The sequence below is a fragment of the Balearica regulorum genome, chromosome 12, assembly GCF_011004875.1.
Source record: "Balearica regulorum gibbericeps isolate bBalReg1 chromosome 12, bBalReg1.pri, whole genome shotgun sequence".
Classification (NCBI taxonomy): domain Eukaryota; kingdom Metazoa; phylum Chordata; class Aves; order Gruiformes; family Gruidae; genus Balearica; species Balearica regulorum.
The window spans coordinates 19,648,370-19,666,119 of NC_046195.1; the positions used below are offsets into that span (position 1 = coordinate 19,648,370).

The window sequence follows — 17,750 nt, forward strand, 5'->3', positions numbered from 1 at the left end:
GCTTTTTCTTCTTTCTGCCATCTGTGTTCCTTGTTCCCCCCCCATAACTTCCGAGTTAAATGGTAGAGTTATCAGAAAACATATTCCCATACCTCCCATACAAATGCTTCAGGAAAATACTAAATGAGAATAACTCCTCCTTGCTCTGTTAGCCTTGAAGAACTCAAGGGACACACCAGATCATCCTTGTATGGTCAGGCTTTTGGCACAGTAGGAAATCCACAAAGAAAGTAAATCCAGAATTTGAAATCCTGCTTTCAGAGTTGTGAATGTACTGCTCATCCATATGTGAACACGAATACTGTGGCTGCAAATTCAATTAGCAAGTTCTACCTACTTAGAATTTTTTTTTTAAATATTTAGCAATAACTGTTTCCAAAGACCTTTATAAATCTCAGTAGAATACCTTCAGATCAGCACAGGAGCTTTGTTATAACTCTTACATTATTATTTGCTTTTTCCATTTCTAAATTGATAGAACAATATGTAGGGTTCTGTTTATGGTGGACAGGGAAAAGGAGAGGACTGCATTTGGCAGTTCCCCCACTATGTAACAAGGATAGGTAGTAAAAGAGGAGGCTCCCTCATAAATGTCCTGTTGAATTCACACCTTGATTCTCACCATAGACAAGCTAAGTGCCTTTCAGTACCAGTCACCTTCATGAAGTGTTGTGCCGTTACTGATACGTGTTACTGTTCTTTGTTCTTGTGAAGCTTTTAAAGGCATTAAAAATTTTGCCAAAGAAGGTAGAATGTGACACTGACAACTTTCATATTTTAATTGCTCTTAGATTAATATGTGCTTAATGTAATAAATTGGGTTGGGCATAGGGGCCTATTCAAATAATAATAATGCAAAATTCATGCCAGTATGGCACTACAGGTTATGAGAAGAGAATTTCCCACACAGTGAAGAGCTTTGTGTAATAGACTTTTCCCTGAATTGTGACTATAAAGGCTGCTTTCAGAACTCCAATGTTAGTGTAAATATAATCTCACTATGAATTGTATTTATTTATATACACATATACACAAGTTCTGTAGTGTGAACTATAGGGTTCCCTGTTGTGAAATTCCCCTGGCTTAACAACTTTTTTCATTTGCAGCTGAATAAGGTGTGTGTATTTTGGGAATTATTGCTATAAATATGATAAAATCATTGGAATGTGGCTTGAATTTTTTTTCTGATAAATGTATTTTGGTTAATGTGATTGGTGCTTTTGTCAGTACAGGAAAATAGAATACTAGGCACCATTTTACTGTCTCGTTACTCTTTTCTGATCTGTTTTCAGTGCAAGCTAAGGCTTGAGCATATTCAGTTCTTGGAGGTTTCAGTGCTGAAGCGAAGACCTGTAAGCTTTGGCTTGTCTAATTCTACTGAGAATGAGCATTAGGAGTAAGGGGGAAGAGAGACCTGTGTAAAATAAATCAATGGGCATAAATGATGTGTATATCTGTGTCCAGAGCTTGGAATGAATTTGAAGGGAAAGGATTTGTTCCTCTCATTGTTGCTAAATATAATAATCAGACAGTATAGTGACTGAAATTAATTATATGAGCGAATAGATACTGGAGCCTAGCAGATCTTGAAGATATTTGAAGAATACTTTTTAGAAATAGAGACTTTAAGAGCTGATTTTTATTCTCACAGGCAACAATTCAGTAAAGTTCATGTTCTGTTGGGGTGGGGATAAAGTGGGCTTGCGCAAAAGCATGCGCTTTTTTGCAAGCTCAGCCTGGAGGAACTTCAAAGGACAAAAAAAAAACCCCACAGCAGATGTTATTAAAAACAGTTCTTTGACAATGCGTTCTTCTCAGCGTTTAAGCTGCCACAGTGTGTCCTTGAGGTGATATTACCTTCGCATATTGATCTACTGTGAAAGTGGTTTTTGTTTGATTATTCAATGCTCTTGTGAGAAGTTTGTTATTGAAAGTTTTACAAAAGAAATATTTTGTAATTTGTACACATGCACCAAATTTTTGTATTGCTGCTACTTCTTTTCAGTCTTACAGTATATTTGTTTTCTCTCTTTTAGGAAATGGGTTTGTGAATTCTCGAGCTTCTCCAAGTCTACTCGGAACTACTGGTGGTGGGAATGGCTTGGGCAAAGTCATGCCTACAAAGTCTCCACCTCCACCTGGAGGAGGTAATCTTGGAATGAACAATCGCAAACCAGACCTCCGTGTTGTCATCCCACCCTCCAGCAAGGGTATGATGCCACCATTGGTAAGTTAAAACATTTGTTCCCTAACGGGCTTTGTAAAAATGAAGTGTTGTGCCCACATGTGCAGGGAGAAACTGTGTCATCTGTAAACCATAGGTTACAGTAATAGAAAGGTGTTTGTATTCTGAATTTCACTAATGAAAATCTAAGTTACAAGTTGTTACCTAGGGCGAAGTTAAATTTGTAAGGAATTTCTTTTTTGAAAAAAAGTGTAAAATACCAGTCTGACCTAAATGTGGTTAGACTGCAATCCTAGAGACATAGTTTGGGATTTTGTTTTGATTTGACATCTCACTGACTTGGTACCAAGAACTTTGGTTTGGAGGATGTGGGTTTTAAAAAGGATTATGCTTTATTCTGTGGAGGAATGGCTGATCTTATTGGTGATGTCAACTGCATTAACGTGCCCCAAAGCGCACTTTGTATCCGTTTTTCCTGGGTGGTAATGGTTGTGGGATGTAAAATGTAGCTTCAGTAGTAACAATGATCTGAGCGGAATGCTTGTTTGATGTGGTGTGCTGGAATGCAACCTTGTGTGTCCTATGGTGGATGTCGTGTCATCAGTGAAGACATAAAAGAGTAATGAGGATCAGGCACAGTCCCTATTTGTGTACTTTTCGATGCTACTGTGCAGTTTGGCATGTTGGTAGTAATGTTTGTTCAGCCTAGGTTTGGAATAGCACACAAGTTTCGTGTCAGGCATGAGGCAACCACAGCACTGAGGCGAGAACAGGTCTTTCAGGAAGAGTTACTCTATTTTTCCTTTAATTTGGTTGGCCTAATACTTAGTCTTTCACTGTCATGTAGAAATTTTAAACATCTATGTGTACATTTTCTGTTTCCTGTGTATGGAAGAATGAACCATAGCCAAGAGGAGCAGGATATAAACAATACAAGTACTCTCTGTATAATTCTTATTTGTTTTTAAGATACCATGAGTGCTTACATTTGTTACTGGTATTCATGATGAAATATATGAAATTAATCCAAGTAGCAAAAGATATAATTATCCTCAGAGTAATGATTCTTGAAGTTTAAGGTTTTTCTGGCAATACTGAAGTGTAGAATACATAGGAAGTACTCTGGTTAATTAGAAATGGTTACAAGAGGAGGATCTTGTTAAGGCCTTTGTTCTAATGTCAGTAGTGTACAGTATCTATTTAGGTTTTGTCTGTCTTATTGAGGCAATTGGAAAGAGATTTCAGAGTACGGATGCTGGGGTGATATGATGGTTGTATGTGAAGAATACTTTGTTACTGAGCTGGATGTTTATTGGATCAGTCCAGCCAGAAACTGCTGTGCATCTACATATGTTGTCAATGTGTAGCTATGTCCTTGTTTTTGCTAAGCTCCTTCTGCACTAATTTGGCCAAAGCATGTGTTCTTTCGGTATGGTATTTCTTAATGGACCTGAATTACGTAAAGTATTACACTTCCTAGTAGTGGTATTTACAGAATCAGGTGGCAAATTCACATTATTAGTTAAAACAATAAGAATCCTGAAGCACAAATGTGACTTTTTCTTTCGTTTTTGAAAGCAATGCTATTTTTAGTAACTGTGTTATCCCTCTTGTTTGCTGAGTACAGTCGGAGGAGGATGAATTGGAGTTGGTGAGTTTGGGCTACTGTTTGAGAGAGAGCAAGATGCTGAAAATTTCTTTTACTACAGTTTTTTAACTGTAGTTTCATTACATACTTTAAATAATTCCAGTGTTCCCTTGGTAGCAGACAAAAATACATTTGTTTTATCAAAGTCAAAACCTGACCAATTCAAGTTGAAAACACATCCAAAATCTAGTGCTTTCCATTTGTAAACAATTTTTTTTCCTGGAAATATTTGTTTTTCTTGGAGGGAACATTGGAAAAGAGCCTTACAGAGTAACTGTCCATGTGTATAGGATATTTACTGTCTTTTTTGTAAAATATAAATAACCCCTTATGCCCTAAATTATTGGAATATTTTTAGAAAGTGGCTTCACTTATGAAGTTCTTCAGATTGTAACACAAGCCCTGTATTACTTCTCTTATTTTCGAGGAGATTACATCATTGCTGGTGAGGTCACCTTTTTGGAGTTTAGAATTATTTCATCCTGCATGAGATTATCAAACCACAGGGGTGTTCCCTGTTTACCAAAAGGAATAGAGAATTGCAAATGAATAATTCTACCTTTTACTAGTGGAAAGATATTCTGCTTTTGAAAGGAAGCTCTTGGGATTTGTGTTTTCTCTGTTTTTTCCAAAAGGTTTTAACATTTGGCATTCTGTCTGGAAAATAACATAAGGCTAAAATAATTTGTAACTTATTTTTAGAGCAATTTGCAAATTGTTTAGCTGCTGTAGCACAAACCATGCAGAAGAAGCTGCATCAGAGTGCAATTATAAGGATACACAAAGAAGTCTTGTCTATCACATACCTTGATTTGTTTTTGAACATGGACCTGTTGCTAATATGAGGCTCTGATTGCATGAAAGCATGGAAAATGTAGTGATTTAGATAAATTTATTGATGAATGCATGCTCTTGGTCGATTTTTTTTTTTTTTTAACCTTAAACATGAGCAATAGATTTACAGAAGTAAGGGGAAATGATTTTTGAAAGTCAGTATTTAAATTTTTAAGGTTTATTGGAATGACTTGCTGTTATAAACAGCTGTCATGCACCTTCTCACCTTTATAGAGGAGTGTCTGGTTTCCAGTGCAAGAAATAGAGCTTTAATTCAATGTGAAAACACTTAATCAAAATAGCATTGCAATTGAAATTATGGAAAAGCACTTGAGTTAAGGTATTCCTACCTGCTAAAAATTGCTGTGCTCTTTGCAGCGTGAAACAGTGCGACTTGCTGAAGGCGGGTGGATTTACAGATACTGTGTGGAGCGTGGGCCCTCTAGTGGAGTTAAAAACTGGGCTCATCTCTTAGGGGAAGAAAGCTCACACAAAGAAAATGCAGTAGTGTCTTCCTCAAATGCGGTAAAGAAATATGAAGTACACCTGCAATGTTATGTCTCTTATTACGCTAATTTCTGATGCTAATTCTAATGCTAGAAAGCAGTTCTAAATTATGTCTATGAACATTCTGTATGGTTGGAACTGAGCACTGAAGATGAAAAGCAGATAGGAACGGTAGCATAGCATGAAAAAAAGGGATTGAATTCTTCCTGTTACTGCTATCATTTGTACCGGTTTAAAAAAAAAATAAAAATTCCTGAAAGTTGTCATAATCTTTGGCTGAATCTGAGTACAACAAATATTAGACACATGTAAATATTTCTTAGTGTCTTTGTATGGCTGAGTGTTCAGGAATTATATTCAGAAATAAATTACCTCAGAAAACCACCTTTATAAGCCATTCAACAACAACAAAAAAATAAAATCCCATGGGGAAATCCTTTGGTCTGGATTGTTTCCCAGTATACTCCTCTAACTTTTCCATTATACAGTAATCCCCACTTTATAGGCTACCATCCAAGAAGGCTTTGGAAAAAGGTCAATTCCTGACAGACACAAAAATCTGCTCTAATAACATATCTTTATGCCAGATAAACTTGGTCTAGTGGAGATTTTCAGAAGTACATAAGTGATTTAAAGGGATAAATTGCACCGCAAATCAGTGGGACTTTCTCTGTGACTTCGAGCTTTGACATGTGGGAGCTCTGAAGCAGAGTGGGTACATCTGCTGAACAAATGCCAAAGAGCCTCCAAATTCTTAGGAGGCTCAAAGGTGGGCTTTCCACAGCAGCCAGAGAAAACGGGTATCAGAAGCTGGTAGCCAGTGGAAGGTTGTAGCTGATTTTAATACGGTAGCTGTGGTATACTTTTTTCCTTAAAATTGGAAGGATACACGCCAAGGATTGATAGCCCTTAATTAATCTTCGCAAATTTAAGCATAAAATTGAATATAGCCCTGTTTTAGTACCTGCTCATTCCGTTATTATAAAGGGAATCATGCATTTTTAATACTACTCGCTCCCTCAAGATCAGAGTGGAAAAAATAAGTGCTGCAGATATTGAAATACTTCTATACCTGTCCAAAATAAGGAAAAAGCAGTAGTAGCTTCAGTCTAGGAAATGGAACTGTACCAAAGAGATGAAAAACTGCTACTTTTGTAGCAAAAATTTTTTTTCAGAGTTAGAGAGGGGCTTGCTTTAAACATGTATGCAGTTTGAAATCCATCTCTCTTAATTGGGAATGGTTCTGTAAGAACGTAGAAATACAGAGTATGGAGACTTCTACTACTTCTAGTATTTCTAAGACTTCTGTAGGTAAAACTTAAGTATCTGTTGGTTTAAAATTAAAAATGTAGCACTTCCTGTTCTTGACAGTATCTGGCATGGTTAAATTGTGTTGGACTACATATTTTGAAGAAAGATTGAAGTTGTCTTTATGAAGAGTAGTGCACTCTATGGCAGAGCAGCTTTGGGGTCTGGTGGTGTTCACAGTCTTTAATACAAGGTTTTCTAAACAGCAGATTCAGTTAAAGAGCTTAATTTGAATGATATATTTGCTACAGATGTTCATTCTGGTATATGGGAAAGAAGGAGCATTATTAAAAAGCCACATTGTGCCTACAGTCAGATAATCTGAGACAATCTAGTTTAGCTATTTTTCCTGTCAAAAAGCACAGTTGCTCTGTGTGAACTCAAGTGTTGTTTGCTTTGAAATATATCTGCATTATAACAAGTACTCTCTCAGTTTCTCAGGAACCATGGGAACAGCAAGATTTATTTTATCGCTGAAGTCTTATCAACACAAATTTAGAAGATCTCTGTGTTCCTTTCAGGACAGGTGTAGTCAGCACAGTGTCAAAACTGGCAGCTAAAATTTTGAAAATTGGATAAACAACTGGGAAGTGGGAGACTCCTTTTCCGGTGGAACTGCACCTCACCATCTGCACTAAAACCCCTTTAAAAATACAACTAAAACTCTTAAATCACTTAAGAACTTCTGAGAATTGTTGTGTATATCCCTAAGAAATTACGTTTATTTTTATGTCCTATAATTCTAACACTATTGAATTCTGCATGCATGGGAAGCAGACCAGTGAGTCTTAATTTTTCATTTCAGTTTGCCAAGATCATTTTGGTTGTCTTGAAATGTTTTGGTTTGTTTAGAAAATCTATCCTGTGAAAAAGGATGTATTCTAATCTAAAAAAATAAAGCAAAGAAACACATTTTAATGGAATGCGATTTTTATATTAACACTTGATTTTCCATTGTTCTAACTTGTATCACAAAACACGTTGTTATTTTTAATCATTTATAGAATACCCAAAGGATAAGTAGTTCTCAGTCTACACAGCCTCTTGCTACCCCTGTGGTGTCTGTGACAACTCCAAGCTTGCCTCCGCAGGGATTGGTGTATTCGGCCATGCCCACTGCCTACAACACTGGTAAGCATTGTTTTTAATAAATGGCTTGATTTGTCAGATGTACAAGGCTTTTGTGATTCATAAGCCTAGAAAATTTGCATTTCTAGTGACACTTCACTTTATTTTCCTATTCAGTTCAAGTGAAGGCTCTTATTCATCAAAAATGAGCCTTTAGCTTGTAAAATGTGTAAATGTTGAGACTTACATCAGGAAGAAGCTTTCAGTCAGATTGCACACAGCCAAATACAGGGACGCACTAAAATACTTTGCATACAGCAGTAGCATTGAAGCTATCCATCTGAGAACTGAAATGCCTCACACTTCAGCAATAGTTGATACTTCAGAGCGTACAGTCCCTTTTGTTCTGCTCTGCTCAGTTCCAACAGCAGGAGGGAATTGGATCCTACCGGTTTCACTTTACAGAAAGGCGCAGATAGTGCCTTCTCCTCTTCAGTAGTTTTATGGAGAGTGAGGTGGGGACTCGTGGGGAAGGCATTGCCAGCTTTTCACCAATGCCCTATTATCTGAAGGACCTTAAAACTACTTTTTATCCAAGATGGGTGTGATGCAAGGAATTTGGAAGTATGTGATAATTGGTTTGCCAATTTGGAAAGTAGTTCAAGATGCGGTGCCTTCTACTTTGACTCCATACCAATAGAGATAATTATGACTTCAGTCTCAAGGTTCTTTATTTGTTACAGACCCTGTATGCAATCAGTGAAGGAAATTTTATAATCATTTCCTTGAAAGGCTGCAGCCTTGATGGCGTCAGGTTGATTACCATTGATCTGTGATGCATAGTTTAATTTTCGAATGCACCTGTAGAAAAACTACATTGCAGATAACTGTCAATAAACTTTGTACGTCAGAGTTAAAATAGCTATTGGTTAAAACTAAAAGGGAAAACAAAGGAAATACTTCCCCACTTTGTCCTTTTTAGAGGAAGACATTAAAACGTAAGTGCTGTAATTTGTTAAAATGGGAATTTCTGAACTGGGGACCACTGTGTTGGCAATGTTTAAGTCTATTTGATAGACTTTCAAATTCTAAAAAAATAAAAAAAATCTTGCTCTTTTTCTGCAATGATAGCTCTTAGGAACTGAGCTACACTACAGAGTTTCCTTTTATAGCTGATCAGCTCTGGCTAGGCAGAAGGGCTTGAGAGTATTATTGTTGTCTTTCCATGAATCGAGGAATATCCACATCTCCAGTAGAGGAGATTCCCCAGTAGCAGCTCTTCACTTGAGCTGTATCATCTTTGGCTGTGCACAAGTAGCTGGCAGGCATGAGACACTTGGGAAGCTGGGAGGCAGTGGAGGGTGTACTAGGAAGGAATAAATCACTTTTCCTTAAGGAGCCACTATATTGGGTTTACATGGCAAGGTTGTGGTAGTGGGGGGTGAGAAGGAGATGGGGATACACATGCTGCAGGGGTGGCTTCTCTAAGAATAGATCAGGAGCTGCCCCAGTGTCAGACTGAGCGCTTTCCAGTCGGCTTCAAAACGTACCTGGCTGCTGCTTGAAGCTGAGCCCATCAGTAACGGTGGTGGCACCTCTGTGAAAATGTATTTCAGAAAGGGTAAGAAACACTGTGCTGCTCTGTTGTCAGTGACTGAATGTTCTTACTCTTGTGCAAAGGTCAGGACAAATGGAAAAAAAAAAACCAAAACCAACCACCAACAACCTTCAGGGTTTGTAGAAAATGGCCAAAACCTAAGTGATACAAAGGTTTTGTAATTTTTTTCATTTTCTGCAAGGAGGGGCGCCATCAGGAGTCTATAATGTTGGAAGATGGAATAGAGCAGCCATCCATTCATAATAATTTTCTCCCCCAAAAAGACAGGATTTTATACATTTTTCTCTACTTTTTTTAGCTTTGAAACCCATGGTTTTTTTGAACTACAGTTTTTAATTTAGACTTGTAGCCATCTTCCAGCTAAACAACTCACATCTTTTTGTATTTGTGTCTTTTTGTGTTAATGTGGTCATTGCCTGACATTTACTGCCCTTCAGCCACTTTCTGTGCTGACTTGACTCGGAGGCACTGCCCCAGGCAGTTACTGGCTTGCCTGAGGCTTGTGTTTCAAAAGGAACTGTTTAGTCATCAGAACAGTAAATATTCATACTGCAGTAGCACCCAACCAAATTGCTGAATACTTAGGCAAATAATTGCTACCTGCAGGAGGGATAAAGTCTAAAGAAATGAATGAAGGAGAAGATGGGGTTGCAATGAGAGTTTAATGAGAGTTTAATTCGAATTACACTTGGTGACTTGTTTTGGATTATAAGTGTTAAGTATAAATTTGCTGGACATAGAGAACTTGGTTTGATACTTGCCACAAAGATCATAGAATCACAGACTGTTTTGGGTTGGAAGGGACTTTAAAGACCATCTAGTTCCCACCCCCTGCTATGGGCAGGGACACCCTCCACTAGACCAGGTTGTTTATATATTGCATTTAAGTAAAGAAATAGTTCTGGTCCCTGCTCAGAAGACCCACGTAGAGTTTTACCTGCCATCTAACAAATCCCTTCATTCTCATGCAATCTGATGCTGTTTCAGGAAGCAAGTGTTGTGTGCGTCCCTCATCCAGAATAACCTATGAGCTGATGTCTAAAACAAGCTAAAACATCAAAAAGATGAGAGGAGCCGTAATCTGAATCTCAGGAAGCAGCAAAGACAATTGACAGTGGTGTCCTACGCAATGGACAAGTGCTGTTATCACTGGGATATGATTTTTAAAACCAGCCCATTTCCTTTGATAATGTAATAATTTGTGAAAAGCTTTTAGCCTTTAGTGTTTTTCAAACGCTTTAAAATGGTTTCTATTAGATTGAGCCTTGCAGGGGATTTGCAAAAAGAAATTTGATGTTGAAACTAAATTGTCATCTGGCTATTCTGAGGGTAGTCACCACTTATGTAGCAATTTCAGTTTTGCAGTTCAAGGACTAAGATAAAGTTTAAATACTTACATTGTTTTTCTGGATTGATAGGGGTTTTTTTCAGGGCTGGAAGGGATAGATTCAGCTCTTCTATCCTTAATTAAAATGTTGGATATCAGTTTTGCACATATATACTATTTTATATAATTTGTTTTGCCGGAGAAGTATTCTTTCTGCAGATTACTGGAGGAAGGGCCAGAATGAATTGAGTTACTTGTTCTAAAACAGCCGAGGCATTCTTAAAAAATATTCAAAAACCACAGAGGTCAGTTAAATAGTAACTCATGCTTGAGCAGAGCATCTCTAGCCATAAATTATATTGCTGGCTTTAGGTCAGTTATTTTGCAGAGGCACAAACTCAAAGGTACCTTGTTGTTGGGGTCACAGCAGTAATGGTTTCCATCATACAGAAGACACTATCGTCTGTGTGGCTTTTCCTTCTTCTATCAAGTCACTCGTATAGAAATTGGTGTCCTGCTTTTACTGCTAGCAGATATATGATTATTTAGGGAAGTGATAATGCAGCTAATTGTGTAGTGGCATATGTATTCTTTGGAAAAGTATCTCCTCAAACCGCTGTCACCAGACACAATCTGTCTAAAGTACCGGAAGTTAATTGTCCATTATCTTAAAAGCTGTAATTGTAAAGAAAAAAAAAATACTTGGAACCTGAATTCCTATATACATTTCTTCAGGTCTGCTCTTTCAGAAATCCCATTGGCACAGAATAGCACATCCATCTCAAGGGTTTATATTCACTACGCTTGCAGGTTGTCATAGTTCTGGCTGCTTTGAAGGTTGAGTGCATGTCGTAGTCATTGGAGGGCTGTATTTATTTTCTCTTTAGTTTTTATTTTAGTCTTGCAAAAGGGCTTTGGTTTGATCAGCTTGGGAAAGTTCTTTCTGAGTCTATGCAGAAATACTTGTGAGGGTTTTTCAGAGTTCCAATAAAAATGTCAACTGAGAAGAAACGAAACAAACAAAAAAGGCAGCTTAAGCACCTTCACCTCCTGGGATGCAGCTGGGATTCCCGAGGTCTTCAGGAAGATTCTTGCACTGATGCATCTGCATCTCCAAAAAGCACAATACCCTGTTGGCACTGGCTCTCCTTCCTTTGTAGGCTGTAGGGAAACCTCGAAGTTATCCACAGTGAACAAGTTGGTGGATGGGAATAAGGAGATTTTTCAAGAAAGCTTATCTCGAGAGATAAATCATAATGGTGCTGTCATTTTAGGACAATACAAAAAAAAAAACCAACCAAACCCAAAAAACCAAAACCCAAACCAAAGCAAAACACAAACCCTACTTTAGCAAAATTTTTGGTTCGTCTGCTGGCAGTTATATAAGTTTGGCTGCTAGCATTTTGTCACATTCTCAAGAGACTAGAAATTATTTTAAGGAAGCTATATTACAAAATAATTAAAAGCAGACAAGTTTTTGCGGCTTTGTTTTAAAACCCGAAAGAAAAGCATGAGTGATAATGATGAAGTGAAAATAACTTCACCTCTGTGAATGAAGTGAGAATGGTCTAAGCATTGTAGCCCAGCCAAAAGTAACAGCCAGTCATTGACTGTTGATTAGGAATATATTGTATTTTCTATTACCCATTTAAGTTGTATTTCTAAATAATTACATTTTTTGTTCTAAACCCAAAAATGTTTGTGATACAGAGATGATAGTTTAATCAGACATAAAGTAAGGAGTGAAGCTATTGTGTGGCGAGGGGGAGTGTGATGCATTAGCGTAGGACTGCACAAGTGGAGTGGACGGAGGGGGCAGGAAGGCTCCCGGTTGCAGTGACTGGTCATCTCATCCCTCTGCCCCCTGCCCAGGCTGCAGCTGCATGGGCACCAGTCCCTGCCCTTCAAGAGTCCTTTGCCTGCCCTGGCAGCCAGGACGAGCAGCCAGCGGTGTTCATTGGTTGGTTTTGGATATAGGTTGTAGGACGATGAACTATGTTGGAACATGAGCTAGCTAAATGGTATCTGTGTCTTGTCTGACTAACTGCTGCCTCCCATCTGGGAACCGAACCAGAGTCAAGATGTCTGTAGTAAATTCAGAGCAAGAAACACCATTCCTTTCTAATGACTTGTATGAATTCTTCCCTCTTTGTGTTGTTTTGAAATTTCCATTTCATATGGAAAGAAGACTAAAATCTTCAAAAAAGTCGAAGAGCAACATGTAAGAATTGAAAGCAGAAATGCAAAAAAATTTGTCATTTGGAGGCTCATGTCCTGTTAAGCTCCTGGTGATGTTAGGAGGACTGCTCCCAGACATCAGTTTTTTTGCATTTGGACTCCTTTGGGTCACTTGCCTTTATTTGTTTTGGGCAGAAAGCCTTTGTATTTGTATTTATATATGCCTCTGTGTGTGTATATATATATATATATATAAAAAAAAAATCTGTAAACTACTTGTTCATTTGTTTTTTCCCTCTTAGATTACTCCTTGACCAGTGCAGACCTGTCTGCCTTGCAGGGGTTCAACTCCCCAGGAATGCTGTCCTTGGGGCAGGTATCTGCCTGGCAACAGCACCATCTCGGTCCAGCAGCCCTCAGCTCTCTCGTGTAAGTACATCTGGTAATGTTACGGTACCGCTTCTCCTCCTCAGACCGAATAATCTGCGCTGGGGAATATTTAGCACATGACCATTTTAATTTCTTGTCTGCTGGTGATGGCGCATTGCCTGTCAAGTGTGCTCCTTGGCCTCAGAAGCATTCATGTTTCATGTTTGTCCCTTCTGTCAGGTCAGTGTGTGAGCTGACAAGCTGCATCCCTGCAGGCCCAGCTTCTTACAAAGGAGTCACCTGCGTGGTGAACTTCAATGTTTGGAAATATTTCTGTTTGGTTTAACTTCTTAACTGTGTTCGGACCTGCTTTTTTCAACTTTGTTTCTTCAGTAGCTTGCATTTGTTTACATACTCATGTTGAGGGTGTTGAAGCACGAGACCACTCCATCATACAGACACAGGAATTGTCACTTTCTTTTCCTTTTCCGTGTTTTCTTATTTCTGCCTTTTGGTTTTCTTTTTCCCAGTACTGGCAGCCAGCTATCTCAGGGTTCAAATTTATCCATTAATACCAACCAAAACATCAACATAAAATCTGAACCAATTTCACCTCCCCGGGACCGTGTAACTCCCTCTGGGTTCCCGCAGCAGCAGCCACAACCGCAGCAGCAGCAACAGCAGCAGCAGCAGCAGTCGCGACAGGAAATGGGTCGCTCTCCTGTTGACAGCCTGAGCAGCTCCAGCAGCTCCTACGACGGCAGCGATCGGGAAGACCCGCGAAGTGATTTCCATTCGCCAGTCGTGTTGGGAAGGCCTCCGAATTCCGAAGATAGAGAGAGTCCATCGGTAAAACGAATGAGGATGGACACATGGGTGACATAAACTTGCAGTGCTGCCACTTCAGTTTTGTGTTCTCAAAATGAACTGTCCTGACATATCTAAATTTATAAATAAGGACATGAAATAAGTATATTTATATGTATATACATACGTGCATATATATATCTCCACATGCATATATATGTGCTAGTGTGTGTAGCATACACAAAATCATCAGGCACTTACGACAAACTTCTTGTATAGCTGCAGCTGTCCCATGGTAAAACGTAACAGAACAATCCCGTAGGTATTGATCTAGTCTGGCACTTACCTGGACTTGTTGTTTTAATAATATATCCTGTTTTGCAAAGAAACATTGTACCCGCATTATAATCCTACCACACTAGATTACAGAAACCAAGAGGGCTCGCCTGTAGTAATGTCCCTGTGTGTTTTATTCAAGCTGTATGGTTACTTGTAGTTAAGAAATAATGCTTTGTAGCAGCAGAGCAGTAGAAAAGCAGGAAGAAGAAAGCAATACTGTACATAAAACGACCTTTATATTACCCAACCTGGCATGGGTCTCTATTGCAGAGGGTGCATGGAGAAGGGCTGATGCTATAAGAAAAAAAAAAAAAAAACCACAAAAACCCTGTTTTGCACGTGCAAAAAAATAGTGTATTGGGTCAAAGAAGTGATTTTTTTTTTTAATGAGTGAAAGAGAGACATAGAGAACTCGCATGAAATATTCAGAAAATATTAGCCTAGAAAATAGAACATTAACAAAATAAAATTAATATATTAAGTTATAATTGGAATATGTTTGACAAATTTGTTTTTACGTTCATACCTTTGAAAAATATAGAAACGGATTTTAGCTCATGTATATTTTATATTAAAGAAAACAATACCCTAATGAATTGAAGACTATATATAAAGTTATATACAGTACTTTTGAACACATTCTGCTATGAATTATTTATATAAGCCAAAGCTGTATGTTGTAGCTTTTTTGTAGAGTATAGTTTTATCTTATTTTGACTTTCTAGTTTTTGCTTTCAAAGATGAAAAGGAAAAACTTGCAGGCGGAACCTTGGGGGAAAAATAAGCCATGAACACTTATGTAAATTTAAATTTGAGCCAAACTCTTTGTGTATATAGCATCCTAAATATATTATCACCTTTGGTGTAAGTACCTATGTATTGTACGTTCACCAGATTAAAAAGTATATTTTTGTGGATTGACGCCAACTTGAAAAAAGGCGAGGTCCTTATTAAGTAGAGTATTCACTGTTTAATATTTACTATTTTGTTAAATATACTGTACTTTCTTTGGATTTTAATTATTATTAATATTATTATCCAGATTTTTCAGAGGGTGTATAAAGGGGTTGTCCCCCTCACTGGTGGTGAATGTGTGCTGTTAAATTGTAATCTCTGTGCTGTATGGTTAAGCTTCATTATACATTTTATATATATGTATATAAATAGCAAAGTGGCAAAAAAAAAAAATAATCCGGTGTTAAGTTCATCCTGCATAAATATAAAAAAATCTGTTACAACACATTTTAAGGCATCATGTTAAAGCTGCCTCTTCTGAGGAGGAAAAAAAGAGAAAAGAACAGTGGAAAAACTTGACCTGATTTCTCCTGATAGGGAAATAACACATATCAGATGAGCACAAAAGGTTTTTTAAGTTGGTAAGTGGTTTGGGATAAAACCTCAGCCTCCGAAGTAAATTTGCTGTTCCCCTCTGCTGCTCCCGTGACCCAGAGGGAGGAATCGTGTCCCAGCAGCTGGCTGGGGCAGGGCTGGTTTTGTACCCGGCTGGGTGAGGAGCCACCTCGCACAGTCTGGCTGTTGTGGCAAGGACAGGGAAGGCACTGCCGCCTCTCCTGGCAACTTCTCCCATCTGAGGGGGCAGAGCTGGGTTTGAGCAGCAGAAAGTCTCAGGAGCCAAAAGCCTGATGTACTGGTTTGTACAGGCCTGTTTTGGTGGAGCTGGTTTGGGTCAGGGAGCGTTCCTGCCTTGTGGAAATGGGGTCTCTTTCCGGGTCCTTGCTGTGCATCTCCCTCCCTTCATACTGGGAACCGAATTTCATTACTGCTGGTAGTTCTAGTTCTGGGTGAGAAACTACAGTGCTGTTCTGTCATCCAAACTCCCTTAATGTCATCCCTGATGTTTATTAAATTTTTGCTTGGGCTTTAATTTTATTTAATTTTTAAAAAATAATTTACTTGATACTGTCAGAAGTGTGAGAAATGGAAATCCAGCGGGGACAGCAACCTCCTGGCTGCTTGCTTTCATGTGTGATTCAAGAACAAAGCCAGTACATATGGCTCCCCAAAATACGCTCTTGTTGTCATGGTAACTTCAACAACTGTAGGGGTTTCAGTTCCTTTCAGCCACTTACCTTTGGAACAAATTCCTCTCCAGTTACTGCAGGTAGTTACCGGTTTATGGAAGCATAGAGGAAAATGAGACTCATTCTAACAGCACCTCTGTTCCCAAAGTGACTGAATTCACTTACCACTTCAGAGAACCTTTTAATGCTCTGAAAAGTTATGTGATTTTTTTCATTATTTATGCACATATATGAACTTTGCTGTACATCTGAGTGGGAGTTCTGCATTCACATTTACTGTCTATTTTCTTGTGTGCCTTATAAGATGGCTTTGCTGACTGTATCTCAATAGTCTTTATTTCTATGCAGGTTTTTAAACAGTACTATTACTGTTTTCTTAAAGAAAAAAAGCTACATAAGGGTTAGAGTTTGTATTGAAATTGCACCAACGTATTAAAAAACCCCCAGATAATCAGCTCTGAAGAGCTGCTACTGGGACTGTTCACGTGTTGCCCCAGACCCTCCACCAGACTCGGCAGAACAAGTCTTTCACAGACCTCCCGCGGTAGGGGAGGATCTCATGCCGTTGAATAAACGGGAATCCTGATTTTTAGTAACAAGTAACTGACTTTGGAACATACTTTTTTAGGAATTGTAAAAATGTTTTATAAAAAAAGACGACATAGCACAGGTATTTCAACAGGTAAAAAATACTTTTTTAAATTAACTATACTGAATGAAGTTGCAAGTGGATCCAATCCTAGTCTGAACCCATTCAAGTCTGAATGATTTAAGATTTTTATCTGCTCTTGTGACAAATCACCTCTCCATCTTCGAGCTCTCACTGTAGTGTTTAAAAATACATGTTATCAGGGATTCGTCAGAGAAAAATGCTTTAGCCTTTCCTTTCACTTAAAGGACACTAATGCATCAGAAACTTGCGAATTACTGTGCGCACAAGAAATACATAGTAAATAAGGAACAAAATAACTCCTAACAATTGATCATGGAAGAAGTTAAATTAGAATGTGAAAGAAAGACTTAACAAATGTAAACGTTTAAATCTTAGTAGAAACTTTCTTCACTTTGCTGTGCAAGAGAACACTGCTTTGCTATATTTAAAATGGCTTTTTTAAAAGAGATTTATGTATTTGGTAAATGTTTGTAGTCAACAGTTCACAAAGAAGCTGTTCACGGTTTAATGATGATAAGCCGTTTGGCGGCACAAGCTGGACTTTGTTGCCATCCTTGAGACGAATCTTTTAAGAAAAAAATAAGTTAATCTCAATTTTTTTCCCTGAATGTGTTGTTTTTTCTTCAATATACAATAAATATTCTAGTGAACTTTTTATCAAATGGTTAAGAAAATGCTAGAGGTTGTTGTAAAATATTTGTATCCTGCATTCACTAAAGTAAAGATACTGGCTTTTACTGTGTACTCCAGCCTCTCTCGTGTTTGCAGAGCACGTCTGGCACATCTTTGTCCCTCTCCAGGTATCCCAAATACTCTTCAGGTTCAGTCTTGAAGTGCTGGTTTTAAA

At 38.2% G+C, this 17,750-nt stretch overlaps 1 protein-coding gene across 9 annotated transcripts in view; it reads left to right on the forward strand.

Annotated features, from left to right (window-relative positions):
• MEF2A (myocyte enhancer factor 2A) overlaps positions 1 to 17,647 on the forward strand; it is a 92,007-nt gene extending 74,360 nt beyond the window's left edge. For 6 of the 9 annotated variants that reach the window (XM_075763927.1, XM_075763930.1, XM_075763929.1 and 3 more), the window contains 5 exons: positions 2,037 to 2,227; positions 3,813 to 3,836; positions 7,487 to 7,613; positions 12,976 to 13,102; positions 13,573 to 17,647. In XM_075763927.1, the coding sequence (XP_075620042.1) occupies positions 2,037 to 2,227; positions 3,813 to 3,836; positions 7,487 to 7,613; positions 12,976 to 13,102; positions 13,573 to 13,927 (824 nt within the window). In that variant the 3' untranslated portion in view covers positions 13,928 to 17,647. The remainder of the gene's footprint in view (positions 1 to 2,036; positions 2,228 to 3,812; positions 3,837 to 7,486; positions 7,614 to 12,975; positions 13,103 to 13,572) is intronic. The other 3 variants (XM_075763928.1, XM_075763934.1, XM_075763933.1) reach the window with 1 other exon arrangement.
• The last annotated feature ends 103 nt before the right edge of the window (positions 17,648 to 17,750 follow it).